The sequence below is a fragment of the Pelophylax lessonae genome (genome assembly GCF_965119305.1).
Source record: "Pelophylax lessonae genome assembly, chromosome: 4".
NCBI classification, from domain to species: Eukaryota; Metazoa; Chordata; class Amphibia; order Anura; family Ranidae; genus Pelophylax; species Pelophylax lessonae.
The window spans coordinates 71,311,701-71,330,065 of NC_138771.1; the positions used below are offsets into that span (position 1 = coordinate 71,311,701).

The 18,365-nt window shown below is 42.7% G+C and overlaps 1 protein-coding gene across 4 annotated transcripts in view; it reads right to left on the reverse strand.

The window, feature by feature from the left end:
• TP53BP1 (tumor protein p53 binding protein 1) overlaps positions 1–18,365 on the reverse strand; it is a 197,087-nt gene that overhangs the window by 94,173 nt on the left and 84,549 nt on the right. For all 4 annotated transcript variants that reach the window (XM_082256056.1, XM_082256055.1, XM_082256053.1 and 1 more), the window contains exons 9-12: positions 8,537–8,645; positions 5,456–5,550; positions 4,652–4,839; positions 31–2,020 (exon numbers count right to left, since the gene is read on the reverse strand). In XM_082256056.1, coding sequence (XP_082112182.1) covers positions 31–2,020; positions 4,652–4,839; positions 5,456–5,550; positions 8,537–8,645 — 2,382 coding nt within the window. The remainder of the gene's footprint in view (positions 1–30; positions 2,021–4,651; positions 4,840–5,455; positions 5,551–8,536; positions 8,646–18,365) is intronic.

Sequence of the window (18,365 nt, forward strand, 5' to 3'; positions counted from 1 at the left end):
TTCTCTTAATGAATTTGTTTTTTCACTTACCGCTGGAGCTCTCATTTATACTACGGGTAGATTGTTCTCCTGTTTTTTCCTGGAACTCTGAATCCCCTCCATGTGCCTCATCCTCACAAGAAGCAACAGAAGTATCAGGTGTACATTTATTAAATGACAAAGGAAAAGTGTTGGCGTTCTTCTCCACTCTCGGCGGTACAGCCTGCGGATGCTCTTTCTGGACGGAAGCAGTTTCAGGATTCCTATCCAAGTCTCTCTGGACATCATTAATACTAGCAACTGGAACATCTTTATCTGTGCAGGGAGGTTCTATCAGTTTCAAATCCTCAGACATACTTGTCTTGTTTGGTGGAGCCTCGCATGGATTTTGCAGAGCACACACAGCTGGTTCATTTACTTCTGTTACAGAAAGCTCTGCTTTTTTCTTTTGTCCAGAGTCCGGTTCATCTTTTGCTAGGGTAGGCTCTTGTTGATTACTATCCTCCAACTCTTGAGTCTCTTCTATTACAATAACGCTACATATTTCATTTTCTTGTTTTGCACTAGATCCACACAAGTTATTTCCATGAAGGTCCTCTTTGACATCCAGTGCTGCTACTGCCGATAGCTTCTGTTCAGCTTGTAATATTATATCAGCATTTTCCGTGCCCTGTGATTTTTGTGCATTAGGGCATACTGACACTGGGTCATTTTTAGAGGGTATCACGCTTTGTTTAGGAGTATCTGCTTTACATTCTTTATTTTCAATAGGCAACGGATACTGCTGAGTTTCTTTCTCCATGATATTTATATCAACTGAATCTTCAAGGACAGATTGCTTTTGGTCTGGATCTTTTAACTTGTCTTCTTTAGTTGCAAGAAAATCAGTGCTTGTGGACGGAAGGTTTGAACTCTGCTGCAGAGGGTTCACTGAAACGTTACAATCAATGGCTAAAGGCACAACACAGTCTGACTTCACATTATCTGGGCTGTCATCTACTTGACAAATGTGCTCAGATTTGCCCAAAACATCTTTGGCAGAATCGGATTCATTTGCTTTTTCATCGTTCTGATCAGTGCTTGATTTATCTATGTGTAATTCTTTAGTAGGTGTTGTTGGAGATTTGTTACATTCAGTCATTTCAGTATGTGCAGGAATATTTTCAAATGCGGGTACTACGCAAGGACTAGTCTCCATGGGCATAGCATCATAGTTTTCATTTTCTGACTGCAGCACTTCTTTTTGATCTTTAACAGGCTTCGGTAAATTCTCTGGATGGGGTGCTTCTTGGTCTACTTCCATTGCTTCTTCATTGTCTACTGGTTCCACATCCTCTTTGCAAGGATGCTGAGTCTCGGACAGTGCTAAATTTAGGTTGCCCTCTTCTTTTTCATGCTCACTTTCAGTTACCATATAGTCCTCACTGTCCTTCTGACACGGAGTTTCAGGAACTTCCTCTACATCATCGGACACACTTTGATCAACTACAGTTGACTTTTGTTCTGGTGAGTGTTGGTCTAAAATGCTTAAAGAAGCATCGGAATTTAACGATGGCGCCAAGAGTGCCTGACTTTCAGAACTGCTTGCAATGGTGATACAATCAACATCTTTGCTGTCACTTTTAGCACTTAAATCAACACATACCAATGAGGAGGGTTTACAGTTTGTGGGTGGTTCTCCGTTATTTGTCAGTAGTGCTGGTTCACATACAGTTTGGTTTTCTTGATCTGATAAAGGGTGGCTAGTTTCTTCCGCCACTTCAATTTGAGTAGCCCCGCTATCTTCTCCTTCATGAGTATGGTCCATCTCCATGAGTTCGCTAGGCTCACTTGTGGATAACAGTAGATTACATTCATCTGCTCCATCTCCCTCAGTATGTTTCAGGTGTTCAGAATCTCCCTCAGTAGGTTTCAGGTCTTCAGAAAGTTCAAGCTTTAGATCTGAAGCTTTTTGATCCTCCTCACCCTTCGGGACTTGTAACTCATGGGGCTGATCTCTGGAAGGAGAATCTTCAAGACTTGGAGTTGGTATGAAAACATCCTGAAAAATAGTTGCAAAACATTTGGTGACCTGTATACCAAACACCTCTTTTTACTTACAAAATAATACATGGGAAAATAGACCAAAAAATCTCAGGACAAGTCTGATTATTGAAGGGGAGCAGGCTGAGTTTCTCAGAATAGTTAGAGAACTGTGTTCTCTTGCTTAGTGTGGTCAGTTTTTAATAGGAAAGCAAAGGGACTGGCAGGCAGTGTTAATTTCGTCGACTAAATTAACACAATTTTAGTCTACTGAAATACGACTAAAATGGCATTTTAGTCATAAGACTATAACTAAAACTAAATTAAAAATTGACATCAAAATTAACACTCCTCTGCTGGCCATTTCTATATCGGTGACACAATTCCACCCAGAGCCTGTAATAGCACATTAAAGTTTAAACATGTATTACACAACCACATAAGGGGCATCTACAAAGCTGCTGAAAACTAAAAAATTAAGAAAAAGGCTTTTCTTCTATTTTTCCCTAATATTTAATGTTGGTAATATGTGCAATGACATTACAGCCAATAGAGTTTACAGTGTTTTGTATTTTAAAGTTGCAGTTTGTCGTCAAAAAGCAATATTTCTGTTTATGAAACTTGGTTTTATTTGTAAAGATGTTATATATCACAATCGCTAAATCCAGGAGTATACAATTCATTTGGAAATGCTAGAGAAAGGTTTAAATAATGCATTACAATTAACCTAAACCTACTTGATTTGTAGTGGACTTAAATGGATGAGATTTTATTAGACTAAAATGTACTGGAGATTTTAGTCGACTAAAATATGACTAAAACTAAAACAATTCAGATGACTAAAATGGCATTTTAATCAAAAGACCAACTAAAACTCAATTGAAATTTGCTGCCAAGAAATACAGGGATTTCCCACAAAGGAAGCAATACAAAAAGAACAAGTTACTTTTTCATACAAGTACATGGTACAGCAGGAACATATCCGGAATATGAAATGTTGGACTAACATACGCTTTAATAACAGCATTAAGATTAAAAAAGATTGCCATTCATTACAAATGAAATCTACAGCGTTTTTGTGAACAAAATGGTAGAACATACACTAGAATAATTACAAACATCCCAAAAGGGAAAACCACACTGCCAGTCTCTATTGCACCATACATTGCAATATTCTCTTTCCCCGGATAAACTTCTTTGTGGCCATCTCCAGATACAGCAGGAGCTTGGAAGATAGCCCCAAAGAAATCTAAAGGTTCCACTGTGTAGTTATCAGCCAGACAATTCTGGAAGCCCAGTGTGACCCTATTTTAAGCTGTATAAAAAATGCTGCAACTGATAGACCAAAAGAAAAAAAAAAAAAAAAAAAAGAAGAAATTAAGTCAGGACACCAAGCTAAATGCATCCTTTACTGGTCAAGGCTCTAGTAATGCGGCTACTCCTGGTGCTCAGCCTGCATGGCTTATTCATAATAGAAGTCTTCAGAGACAGGAGAACACCTGGAGCTGTGCCACAGCTCTGGACCTGAAGAGAGTTCAGCAGCAGCAAGCACACAAGGTCTGGAGAAGTACTGCAATCCATGGCAAAGTCAGGTTGAGGGGAAGCTGACTGACAGCTGCATATAGAGCTTGGTTCAGCAGTGATGTAGCAGGAATCCTGACTGAAGAAAAGGTATCAGTTAGCAAAACTGTTAGGCCCCTTTCACACAGGTGGACCGTTCAGATCCGCCTGTCAGGTTTTTTTTGGCGGATCTGAACGGACGCCCCATGCATCTCTATGGGGCATCGGATGTCAACGAAGACATGTCCACTGACATCCGATCCATCAAATCTGGACGGATGGAAACCCTATTTTCCATCTGTCCAGCGGATCGCAGACGGTCCGTTCCCATCCAATTCCCCCAAAAGGGAACAGCAGGACCTGACAGCTGTGGCTCCGCTGATCGATCCCCCACTGAGATAAACGGAGTCTGCCAACGGACCGGAATCTTTTCTAAACTGGGCAAAAAACTGAGGCATGCTGGGAGTAGGAGGGTCTAGAATGGGTGCCGCACGGTTTTTCTGTTTGCCAGTGTCCAATTCTCCTGTAGGCCACAGTATAACTCAACAGTCTTTGGAATTCTTTGTCCCTCAATTAGGGATGCACCCTTCGGATCGGATATCGGCGCCGATATGGCCATTATAGCTGGATCAGGGGGATCGGTAACAATGACCGATCCACGGGCCTATCCGGTTTTTGCTTAGTAACGGCTCAGCCATCCCTTACTAGGTGCAGTAGTAGTATGGAATGGGAGCCGCTACTTCCTGTATAGTCCCGGCTCACAGGCGGAGTGATATCAGATGCACTCTGCCTGTGAATGGAGGAGCCGTACACATGAAGCAGCGGCTTTGCTCTGTACTGCAGCCAGTTGCTTTGTGTGTAGCACCTGGATCGGTTCCGGTATCAGTGATTTCACAACGCCAGATATCGGTATCGGGTCCGAAAAAGTCAGATCGGTGCATCCCTACCCTCAATAGATGTGAAAGAGATAGAATTTTAGCAAAGATGGAGTTATACTTTAATTGTACAGAAGTGTTCAGCTATTCAAATACCACCACATCATGTTATACAACAGACAAAAGCACAAGAAAATGCTGCAAGAAAAACTTACATGGGAGAACTCCGGCTGTGAAGGAACAGCGAGTGACCCTGGCACAAATGTTGGAGCAATTTGGCAAACTGGAGTGGATACTTGAGGCACAGGGACAAAGGGGCAACTCTTGGGTCCTGTAGCTTCTTCCTTTGGCTGTGTGGCCACCTCTGTCTTATTTGAGGGTACTGAGATTATCATGTCTTCAACTAGAAAATAAATACACAAGTGGTAATATAAAATATGCATAAATAATCTGCTAAATATTGGGAAACTCACTCCACAAATTACTCCTTACTCTTTTTAAACATTCCAAGAGATCACAGAGGCATCTGTAGGACTACTAGGCGAATGCAGTTTATTCAAAAAGGTTTTGCCGAGGGGATCAACTTTTTTCTTTTTGAAGCCAGTCTACAAGAAACTACCAACAGGACCTAAACTCTGAATACTGAAACCATGTCAACTGTCTACAAACCTCATTTCTATCACTGTACTTTGTGTCCAAACGGCCATCTTCTTTAAGTCTACACTTCTAACTCATGACCACTGATGAGTAGGCCAAGGAAACTGAGTGGTAAAGTGCAATCATTCAACACAGACCAAAAGAACATCTACAAGATTTTATTAAATTACCCGCATTGCTCGATACATGGTTTCTTATTTTGGGAGAAAACCCCCACTATAATTTTCCCAACCCAAATTCAGATGTAAGAAATAGCCTGCACTCCCAGTACATTGGGAGGAAAAACCGATCTGAAATAAAATCTTGTAGCTTGATGTGTAAACAGACAAGGATGACAAGATGAATCAGACAGAGACGATTACCTTCTCCTTCAGGCTGCCCTGTGGGGGAGCTGGGAACAATGATGGGAGTAGGTTGGATATCATCTGGGGAGGGAGAAGCAAGGTCTGTGGGAACTCTACAGGAGGAAAGGAAATACATGCACACTAGTTATCCCGAGAATTAATATATCATACGCGCTGATCGTCACCTCATTTATTAACCCTTTCACGCCTAAAACAAATGTTAATGCCCAAGGACAATTATGCAACTTTGACATGTGTTAGTAAAACCGTAAATACCATCACAACTACTTTGTACATCCAAGTGAATTATACTTTTTTTTTTTTTTTTTAAAAAGGACAAAATTAGGCTTTCATTTGGTGGTAAATTGATATCTCCTGATTTTTTTTTTGTTTTTAATTATCAAAGGAAAACTGGGCTAAAATAGTAAAGAAAAAAAAACAATTTTCCTTAACTCATCTGTATATTTCTTGCTACTACCATAACTTACCATCAAAGAACAAACCAAAATAAAAAATTCTCCTGCTCCTGACGATCGCAGCAATATCACATATGTGTATGTTAGTTGTTGTTTGTAGCCGTAGTACAGCCAAGAATCAATAGTGCGCATTTTGCACACACTGACAGCGATACTAATTTATAGAAATTAAAATAATTTTTGTTTTTTTTTTGTTTTTTTTTAATTTACACACTTTTTCTGCTTTTTTTTTTTTTCTTCACACTTTTTCTGTCTGCAAGGAGAGACAAGGATACAATGTATCTTTCCTCTCCATTCACAGAGAGAAATAAAGAGGTGAGCCAATCAGAGGCTACCACAGCGATCAGGTGACCCGCAATCAGGAGGAGTTCTGGGTCCCGATCGTTAGTACGGGGCTCTTGATGAGACCCAGGGAGATAAGCAAATATGCAGCCTAACGGAAAGAAGCCCAGTGCAGTGGGGCTTTAAATGTTTGTGTTCTGTCAGCATCAAGGGGTTAATGACTAAATTCATTTTTTTATTTAGCTTTACCTCATTTATTAAAGGCAATGCAAAAAAAAAATAAAAAATTAAAGCATGCAATACATCCCTGCAATACATGCACATTTCACTAAGTTTTATCTCTTAAAAAGATCCTGCATTTATAGAAAATACTGATTTGCCAGAAATGTTCTCTCCTCTAAATGTATTTAAAACAGACAACACGCAGCACTTTTGTGTCAGCTCTGCTCCCCTTTTGCTAAACTACTCAACAGTGCATACTTCATCTCCAAAGTGTAGGCACAATTTACATGTATTCCTGAGAACATGGAGGGCTAATCAGAAAATAGAAAGAACACTGGCAGAGAGCAAGCAGATAAAGAGCAGCTCTGTATTTCTGCCAAGACCAACGGGTTTTTTTTTTTCTTAGCTTTCAATGGGATGGTTCAAAGAGAAGTATTGGATTTTTTTTTTTTCTTTAAAATCATACTTACCTAGGTGGATGCAGCTTCGGTTTGATGCTGCATCTGTCCCCCGCTGGCTCCAAGGCTGAGAACCAAGCAATTAAACACCGCTGAACGCTCAGTTCGGAGAGCTCCCGGAGCAGAGGGCTGGTCACGGTCATTCACCGGCTCTTTGCTCTGACCCCCCCCCCATCACTGGAGCGCTGGGCTGTGGAGGGGAAGATGTGCACAGCTCAGGGCTCTCAGCAGCTCACAGAGGTTGAGCCGGGTGCCGGTCCAGGCATGTGAGTGGATCCCGACTGTATGGTTGCGATATTTTCCTGAGCCTTGACCTGCTTTGTGACGGTAGAGGACACTGGGCTTCAGCCCTCTGTCTGCTGAAAACAGGTCACAGGAGTGCAGAATAATCCGTACCCTGGGATCCACAGGAGAAGTACAGCCAGACAAGCTTTGGGTGTACTTCTAATTTAAAGCCCAACTCTGGGCAATGAAAAAATGATCCAGTATTGGCCATGCTGAGGCCGAGGAACAGTCCACCGCCATACTGGGGAGGAACTGAGGATCAGTTTTTCTACCTAGACAAAATGAGCAATTAACTTGCAGTGCAGGCATAGCCCCACTGCAAGGGATCATTATAAAATTTCCCAGAGTTGGGCTTTAAACAGAACAGATAAAAGAGGTTCATTGTTAGGGTTTACATACATTTTAGACTAGGTTTTGAAAATTCACTTTGAACATGCTCTACTTTAACGTGTCATTAAACCATTGTCAAAAAATAAATAAAAATAATAAATGGTGTATTACATGCTGTTCATATTCACTCATTCAAAAAAAAAAAAAAAAAAAAAAAAAAAAAAAAACTGGTTGATCCTGCTGTTCTGTCTCCACCTCCTGCTCAAGTCCACAATTCAGCTGGGGATTTTGCAGAGCAGTGTTGGCAGCTATGCGCATGCTTAGTTTTCAGTGAGTTTCTATGCTGAGCATTTCCTCCCTATCACATCTGAGCAGCCTGTGTGATTATAGAGTCACACATGTGGGCGTATGCACAGTGGCAAATGACAGCCCACCCCCTCCCTCCATGCCCACTCCCTCCTCCTCCATGCCCACTAACCAACTGGGTGTGGGATATTACATGTAGATTGATGGAGGCCTCACCTCCCTCTTATTCTAAAAAAAAAAAACAGTCTAGAGGGACGTGACATAGCCTGTGACTGACAGAAATACACCCACACCATGATTTTGCCAAAACCTATAAAGATTTGATTTGAAATATACATTTGTATGAGGATTTAAAACAGTTTGTGGATATTTATTTTTACTCCAAAAAGTATTCCAAAGACTGTTTTTTTTTTTTTTTAACATGTGACCAGCAGCGGGGGGGGGATTAGAAGCTCCTCCTGCTTAGGTTTCCCTGCAGACAGGCTGGGAAAGAGATGGCTCATGTGAAAGCGGTATATCGTAATTGAAAAGGGTATTTCGTTCTTTAGTTAGGTATTTAGTTTGAAAATAGGGTATTTAGATTTTGTTTTAAATGAAAATAAATACAGCGTCATCATCCATATACAGAAATAGAAGGGACAATTAAGATTAAACAGTGTGTGCTTAGTTTACTTTAAAATATCAACCCCCACCATATACATTTTGTAGTAAAATAAAAATGCCAACTAGAAAAGACTTACTCTGAGGTATTGACTGATGAAAGGCTGGTCTGTCCAGAGAAATGCAGGAGTCGAAGGCTTTCAGCAGGTGTAGAGACAATCTTGGATACATTAGGACTGACAGATTCATCTGCAAAAGATGATATTTACATAGTTTTTAATGCAGACCCAAGCTCTAAAAATGATTTAGCCATGTATGATGTCTCATGCTTTGTAACTCGAAAAAAAAACACCAAAGAGTTTGCCAATGTCAGCGCCAAGATCATTTTAATTAGCAGAGCTGCAGCTGTAGGTTTGTGGAAGTAGCCAAGGTGTTCTAACCACAAGCAGAGCCAGCTGACACAGCAAGACTAACCAAAACGTAGAACCAGAGGCTGACATAAGTATTATTTAAAGAAAAAAAATGGGAATTGTGGACTCAATACCCCTAAACTTGTAAAGAAAAAAAAAAAAATGGGATGGTTTATCTAGATTTAAACTGCTAAATATTAGAACCCAATGCGCCAATCCCAATACCCAGGGCCTTGAATAGAATTTCCCTGACCTAAGATGGCTGCCAGAGTCATATGGGTTGCCAGAATTTAACCGGATCACTGTCTCAGTAACCCAGGAAACCATAGAGGAACCATGTTCCTCTCCCTCTGCAATGCCGATACAGTTGAGCCCCACCTGTAGTGGAGAAAAATAGGCTGCACCTGCCTACATGGCAATTTAAAAAAAAAAAAAAAAAAAACTAACACATACAAACTGGAATCCTCCTGGATCAACAAACACGGTCTATAAAGTATTATATATGTCAAAAGGATAAAAGTAACCCATTATAATTTAATATCGTGGGTTAGAACAAGTGATCAACCGATATCGATTTTTTTTTTTTTTTCTTCTGGACAGGTACTCTTGGAGGGATCTGGGGGTCTCAAAGACCCCAAACCTCTCCTCTGCACTTAAAAGCATTCAAAACGCCAAGTGTGGCTGTTTTGAATGCTGTCATTTTTTTTTAATCTGGCGCCAGTATTTGGAAGTGATGTCATGACATCATTTACGGGTTTTTGCATGGAGACCCGATCAGAGCCGATGCGGTGGGGGGGGCTGGACGTCTCCTCCTGTTCCTTGTAATGACAACCGAGCAGCTTCTTAGCCGCATCAGTTGTCATTACAAGGCAGCCGACCATCGGCTATGGATGCTGGTACCCAGAACGATGCCTCTGGCTGCAGTCATCACTCCGGTACAAGCACTTTCCGAAATATCGGTAATATCGGACACCTTGGTGGCCGATTCCGATATATCGGCCCTCGATATATCGGCTTTGCCAATAATCAGTCGATCCCTAGTTAGAAACACCCCCCCCCCCCCCCCGACCCAAACATTACTAGTTAGTTAATGTAGAATCGGGCCTGGTATGGATCTATTCCTTCCATGAATTTAGAAGCAGACAAAAAACCTTATATGGTTTGAATGACATAGCATTTCTCATCAGTGTCATTGATAAGCAAATTGCTGAATTTTTTAAAGTAAATTTTCAAAAGAAGAAGTGTTTTTTTTTTTTACTTCAAATCTTCATTATTGTTGGGTTATACTGCCCCCTACAGAAGTAGGACACTAGGCAGAAAAAAAAAGTCTGGTTACGCCCATGGGCAGTCCCAGGGGGTAAACTCCCTCTCGCTCTGCTATAGGCTCTCAGTTTTGTTACAAGCAGTGTCAGAAGAATTACAACTCCACAGAGGGGTGGGTGCTGTGTCCGTCAATGAACATAAGCGAAATGGATTTTACGGTAAGACAAAACACCCATTTTCTCTTTCGGTCGCTGACAGACACAGCTCCTGAACCTTTGGGATGTCCCAAAACAGTGTTAAAAAATTAGGGGTGGGAACAGTGAAAAAGAAATTCCCAAGGCTAAACTATAACCAACCAGGTAAACAGAAAGCTCAACCAAAAACTGGAGCTCGTTTGAAAAAAAAAAAAAAAAATAAAAAAAAACCCCTTAGAAAGGATCAGGTCCTCTCAACAGCAGCCTAAAAAACATCTGCAGATGCCAACACATTCACTTTATAAAACTTTGTGAAAGTGTGCACCGACGACCAAGTGGCCGCCTTGCAAACCTGCGTCACTAATGCTTGATGATGGAAAGCCCAGGAGGCACTAAACGCCCGAAAAGAGTGCGCCTTTACAGGGAAAGGAGGAACCTGACCCTTAATGGAATAGGCCTGAATCACTGTCTGTCTGATGCATCTGGAAATGGTCGCAGAGGAAGCAGACAACCCTTTACAAGGCCCATCCGTGAACACAGTCTGACTCCCTGAAAGACTCTGTAGCTGCCAGGAACACCCTAACTGCCCGGAAAACATCCAAGGCATGCAAGGCAATTTCCTTTGGATCAAATAAAGAGAAATATTCAGCGCTGGACTCTTGTACACACCACTAATAAATGGACCAGCAGCTAAGCACTCAAGGGCAATATCTCCAAAACACCTTCTGAATACATAATAGAAAAATAGTGCAGCGCAATCCTAGTGGTAAAATAATAAAATCATGCAGAGTCCCAGTGTTAATAGGTGTCCATATAAACCGATAAAAGTCTCCAGTGTAAAGTGGTCCTAGGGCAATTCCATAAGGTGCTTGTCTCCACCTCCTGTTCACACTACCGCTCACCTTAACAAAGAGACCCTACAGGGTCAACCAGCATTTCATCTCAAAATCAAAGCATCCTCACACTTTCTTCCTTAAGCGTAGTAAATGATTACACCTCCGATGCACTGTCAGCTCCTCAAACAAGGTTACCAATATGTGTAAGAGAAAAGAAAGAACGATCTAATGCTCTCTGTATGCAATCAAGCACTCTTTAATCCATATAAGTAAACAACTCACATTTTTGAAGAAAATAACAGCGCATATCTGCAGAGTTTGCAAGCAGGCGTGCATCAGGTCCACCCACCCGGAAGAGTGAGAGGCGGCTGCGGGTCACGCGACATCCCTCGTACGCGTTGCGTCCGTGAAAATAAGCGGGACTTCTTCAGCAAGGGTCACGTACCATACTGCGGACCCGTCTTTTATGACAATATGATCATATTGTCATAAAAGACGGGTCCGCAGTATGGTACGTGACCCTTGCTGAAGAAGTCCCGCTTATTTTCACGGACGCAACGCGTACGAGGGATGTCACGTGACCCGCGGCCGCCTCTCACTCTTCCGGGTTGGTGGACCTGATGCACGCCTGCTTGCAAACTCTGCAGATATGCGCTGTTATTTTCTTCAAAAATGTGAGTGGTTTACTTATATGGATTAAAGAGTGCTTGATTGCATACAGAGAGCATTAGATCGTTCTTTCTTTTCTCCTACACATATTGGTAACCTTGTTTGAGGAGCTGACAGTGCATCGGAGGTGTAATCATTTACTACGCTTAAGGAAGAAAGTGTGAGGATGCTTTGATTTTGAGATGAAATGCTGGTTGACCCTGTAGGGTCTCTTTGTTAAGGTGAGCGGCAGTGTGAACAGGTGGTGGGATTGCATGAGCACTCGTGGAGACAAGCACCGTATGGAATTGCCCTAGGACCACTTTACACTGGAGACTTTTATCTGTTTATATGGACACATATTAACACTGGGACTCTGCATGATTTTATTATTTTACCACTAGGATTGCGCTGCACTATTTTTCTATTATAATTTCCTTCGGATGCAGGGGGTATGAAATTACCAGCGCTATGGAGTTTTAAAACATGGGAATCAAAAATAAAAACTTGGAAGCGTGGTGTAAGCTGCAGCCAACCTACACCTCTGAGGTAGTATGTGGATAATAAGGTGCAAGTGTTGTTGGTATGTCAGCGCTACCACAGTATGCAGAAAATTAAAATTGACATGAATGTCATAAAGATGAAAGAAAGTGCACTGTGCGTTCAAGTGAATGTCATAAAAAAGCATAAAAATGCAAATACAAGATTCAATAAAAATGCAAATACAAGAGCACTTTATGTCTTATGTTGCGGCACCTCGGCCCCTATAGGTCCACACGATAAAAACGCACAGTGCACTTTCTATGGAAACTTGTATTTGCATTTTTATGCCATTTTATGCTCTTTTATGACATTCACTTGAACGCACTTTTTCATCTTTATGACATTCATGTCAATTTTTTGCATACTGTGGTAGCGCCGACATACCAACAACACTTGCACCTTATCCTTTGGATGTGTTGGCCTGGGAAAGCATCCTCGCTATCCAAGGATTCAGGGCGCGTGGTTGCAGACCCAGCAGGGTCACCTACGTCCGCGGCCGAATCGGATTTAAGATCTGATGCAACAGATGAGGCAGGGGAGGGCGGGGGGAGCTTTATGCTAGCCCGTCGCCCGAAGACTACCTGCACTCGGATCACAAGGGACTCCAGAACCGCCGTCAGTGCATCGATGTAAGGTTGGGACCCAGAGGGCGCTGCAGCCTCAGAGAGGGGATTGGGTGGGGAGATGTGCTCCACAGACTGAGCCACCAGGGAGACCCCATAAAAAGTGTAAAACACTGCAAGGGACGACCCCCACCGGGCTGGCAGCACCACCTGTTTGCAAGGCACAAGCACCAGCTATCCTCAGCAGAGAGGGGGAGAACCCACCACCCAGCAGAAACAGGCACCTGCAGCCCCTAGGATAATCTGCACTCCACGTGTGGCGATCAGGAATTGAAAGGATCCAGGAGTCCGCACCAGGAGATGAGGTGGTGCTCCCACCGCTGAAATCGCCGCCCAAAGGGCTCCACTGTCATGGTCCTGCTATTTTCAATGGCAAACCACCGCAAAATGGCCGCCGGACTAGACAAACATGGCCACCGTGTATAGACAAACACAGGCTAAAACAAAATGGCGGGCCCACCAGGCCTAGAGGGACCCAGGCAGGACTGGGGGCCCTGGCAGGAGCCCCCACCAGGTGCAACCCCCCCCCCCCCCTTGCCAGCATAGCTCCCTGCCCCCACCCCAGGAGGAGGACCAGACCATCCAAACTGCAACATTTGCCTAGTGTCCCTAGGGGGCAGTGTACCCAACGGTTATGAAGATCTGAAGCCATGCCTGTCAATGAATGAAAGAGAAACAGTTATTTTTACGCGCTCACAAAAGTGAACAAATCACCTGGCCCTGGTCAGCCTATTATTTCTGGACAAAGGTCACATATAATAAGTAATACAGTAAAACCTTGGTTTGAGAGTAACTTGCAAGACAAGCAAAATTTTCAAATACATTTTGACTTGATATACAAGCAATGTCTTGATATTCAAGTAGCCTCAAGTCACAGCTGAGTATAAAAGAGAAGAGAGGTGCCTCTAAGTGTAGCAATATGGTTACATTTAATGAAGGTACAATATTTAGCAACTCACATGGTTGATGATTGGAACAGGCACATCTAAGGATGCAGGCATCCAGGCTAAAGCTGTCCACATAGACCGTCCTCCGCACTGCCATCTACGTCATCCCTTCCATGCTGCCCATCGCTTTACTGTAGGGTGGTCTTCCCTGGTCAGGATTACAGACTGGCAGCAGGCGGTGCAGAAGATGGTCTATGTGGACAGCTTTACCCCAGATGCCTGCATACTTAGATGTGCCTCTTTTAATCATCAACCATGTGAGTTGCTAAATGTTGTACCTTCATTAAATGGAACCATATTGCTACACTTAGAGGCGCCTCTCTTCTCTTTTATACTCTGTAGCTCCTGCTGGATTTTGCTTCTAATCCCCTTGTGGAAGCGGCTATTTGTGGATGAACATTTTATGGTTATATAACCTATCGCAATGCTATAATCTTTTTATATGGACTATAAACTGAAGGCCTTATGAATAAATGGTTGTGGAACGAATCATCTGAGTTTCCATTATTTCTTATGGGGAAATTCGCTTTGATATAAGAGTGCTTTGGATTACAAGCATGTTTCCGGAACGAATTATGCTAGCAAACCAAGGTTTTACTGTATATTCACTGATGTACTGTAATGCATATAGACCACATTTTGCAAACTTTTGCAAATAATTTGTTTTCTTATGTCAGGAGACACCTTTTGACTCTGCTAAATGACATACAAGTACAGGAGAATACTCTCTTACTATGGGCATTGAAGCCCTATACGGCTATATACCACATCAAAAAAGGCCTACAGGTAGTTGAGAAGGTACTTTCGGCCACTACCATAAAAAAATAAAAATAAAAATAAAAAAAGAAGGTCATAGTAAATTTGGATTGCGGAGCTTTTGGATTTTTTTTTTTCCAGGCACAATTGCATAAAGGCCAGGATTCATTCCATGAAGAAATCCCTGAGATTAAACTCTCTTCTTTCCACAAGTCTGTGAGAAGAGACGTTGTTTCTCCTGGGGAAAAAAAAAAAAAAACTCTGGCTTAAGTTGCGTCTAGGATGGGACACAAAAACCGTGATGAATTGGCTCCAGCCCTGTCTTTTGAAGGTTCAAAATCGAACTGAAACGTTGCCAGGTCTGAACTGTTCACAGCACCCACACGGTCAGCCAGAACTTATGCCGACTGTTCCCACGATGAAGATGGCCTGACAACATAGCAAGGCCAGAACCTTTTTGAATGCTTGAGGTGCAGAAGCTAGGCCAAATGGCAGGGTTGCAAACTGGAAATGCTGGGGACCCTCAGCAAAACAAAGTAACCATTGGTGCACTGGAAAAATGGGGACATGCAAGTACACATCTTTGGTTTCCACAGAAGTCAAAGTCTTCCCAATGGAGAGGCTAGGATAGGTGTGGTGGGTTCCATTTCTGGGCCCAAATGAAGATACATGATGGGTCAGATGCCGCTTTTGGGTTTGGGGATTTAACATTTTGACGTAGAACCCTTGGAAGCATTCTGCCATTGGTACTGGGGGCTCAAGAAGGCCCGAGAGGGCAGCATCCAATTTGCAGGTTGACCAAACTGTTCAGAAAAACGAACAGATGTCCCCCCATTTTAAAAAAGCGGAGATCCCCCTTCATGCTGAGGAAGACTTGTCTGAAAGGCTTGAGAGACTTGGAAGCCCAAGGTTTGCAGGCTGACGGATTGCCAGACTAAAGCCCCGTACACACGTACCGATCGTAGTCATACAAACATCGGCGGACGAAAGATCTGCCGATTGTACGCTTGTTAGTATGGTGCCTCCGACAGCTGTCTGCGCACATTCTGCGGACAAGAGTCTTTCTTGCAAACATGAAAATTTTTGTATGCCGACACCAGAACGGACGATTGTTCGCCAGTCAGTACAGAATTCTGCCGACAGACCGCAGATTTGCAAGACTGGGCATGCTCAGAAAAGAAAAACCACAGGGAAAGTTAACCATTACATGACATCACTTCTGCAGTCAGCTGAAGTCGGCGGACAACATTCTTGTGCTGTCTTTGCACTTTTCAACAGACATCGACATCCCGGGGAGAAAATACGAACGTTTGTATGACGACGATCGGTACGTGTGTACTTAAGTTTTGAGATTTGAGGCCTGGAAGCAACAAAAAGGTAATTTTCTTGGCCTCCAAGAAGGGGTGGGATTTGCTAGGCCCCAGGTTTCTGTTGGGACAGATAGTACTCTTGTTCCCTGGCATCCTCGATGAGGGTGTACAGGGCCACTCCAAAGAGATGCTTTCCCTAAAAGCAGGGCATGCAAAGCAAATGCTTTTTACAAACAAATTCTGCAGCCATGAGTGATCTCCTTATGTTCACAGACAGGAGACTGATATGAGAAAAGAGATGGGAGAACCAGTACGCAGTAGTTCCAAGGCTGCAAGCACAAGCTTGAATGAATAATTAAAGGATCAGATTAAATGATAGTTTAATCCCCACCCTAGCAGTAGTCGTCCATTTCTTAAGGGGTAAAGGATGCAGAGTATTTAGGCGGAATGAGCACTTAGGGCTCTTTCAGTCTCTAAAGAACCACGGTAAATAATAGGTGCAGTGAAAAGGTCTTGGCGGTCTTGGGGAGTCTAGGCTGGGTACAGCACTGGTAGAAGTCTCACTCATTTTCTAGTGTTTAACGGACCAGAAACATGTCAAAGACGTTTTAGTCTCTTCAAGTACGGAGAGTCATAGCAGTCACATAGGTTTCTTTAAGTGTGACACTGTCCATTAGGGACTCCAAAAGAGGCTCTGCCCCAAACCCTGCTTGTCCTTCTCGGTCTCAGGTGTACTAGATTCCAGTAATTGCAGAGTCATTATTCTCTTTTGGCAACCAGCCAGTAACATGCAGTGGCCCATTCAAGTAGTTTTAAACCTCAGACATGAAATATGAACAAAGCATATCCCTTTATAGTGTGTACTTTCCTCAATTGAGTGCAAATTCCGTCTGCTGCCTCGTTCCTTTGCTATCAGCATGAACCACTTCTGACAAGTTCTCCTGACACCAAGCAAAAAAAGGTGACAGAGAGGGATCTCCAGCTGATTGACAGTCTTATCTGTGTTCCTGTGTGCAAGGGGTGTGTCTCTTCGCTCCAACCAGCTCTCACTGAGCTCTGCAAAGTGCAACTTCAACTCTCTGCCCCTTTTTTCCCCCCACAGCTCAGAAAAGCTTTATAAATTCTGGACTATCAATGGCTGTAGAGAAGACTGCAGATAAACTAGTATAATTATGTAGGAGGATTGGTTTAATGTCTGTGTATCACCTGAGGCCAGTCACTTCACTGGGTATATGTGAGTATTTACAACCACTAAGTGTATCAGGACTGCATGTGATGTGGCAAGGTATGTACTTCATGCACCAGGTCAGCAGTACAGCAATGAGCCAGACAGACAATCAAAATAAACTAGAGCTGCACGATTATTTAAAAAATTGCGCTCTCTATTCAACCCTCCCCCACTATCTTAATCCGTCACGATTCAGTACAGAGCTGTTCTCAGCTGACAAAAAAAAGGCAGCCTGCAAAGTTTATCACAACATTGCCCAGCTCTGAAAGATAAAGTGAAACATTGTATCATTTCGTTCTTTAAGATCAAAGGGATGCACTTTGGTCTGTAAATGAGGGCAGTTTAACCACTTAAAAACAAAGCCTTTTTCTGACATTTGTTGCTAACAAACTAAAAATCTGTATTTTTTGCTAGAAACTTACTTAGAAAGAAAAAAAATTTTTTTTAGATGGAGACACTAGCCGGTTGCCGACCGCCGCACGACTATTTACTGTGGCGGTCAGCCCCGGCCAGGCAAAGTGACGTGTGTGTAATATATATATATATATATATATATATATATATATATATATATATATATATATATATATATACATATATACATATATACATATATACACATACACACGTCACTAGCCTGGGAGCCAATAGCAGGCGAGCGCGCGCCGCCGGAGGCGCGCTCCCGCCTCGGCACGTTCACGGACACCTCCATGCGTGTGACTGGCGGACCCGATGTCTGCCAGTCACTCGCGATTGTCCGCTTTGAAGGGAGAAAGGCAGGCGGCTAATGTAAAACAAAGCCGCCTGTCATTCTCCCCTGTGTAAAAGCACTGATCTAACGGTCCTGCTATGTAGGACTGTTGATCTGTGCTGTTACACACACAGCCACATCCCTGCACAGTAAGAAGCACGCCCCTAGGGACACAAATAGTCACTGCATCTCTAATAAAGTTAACCCCTTCCCTGCCAGTGTCATTTTTACAGTAACCGTGCATATGTATAGCACTGATTACTGTAGTAATGTCACTGGTACCCCCAAAAGTGTCAGAAATGTCAGTCAAGGGTCCGATATGTCCGCCGCAATGTCGCAAAAAAAAAAAAAAAGACAAAAATCTTTCCCTTAGTAAACGCAATAACTTTTGCGCAAACCAATCAAAATACGCTTATTGTGATTTTTTTTTTTTACCAAACATAGGTAGCAGAAAACAAAT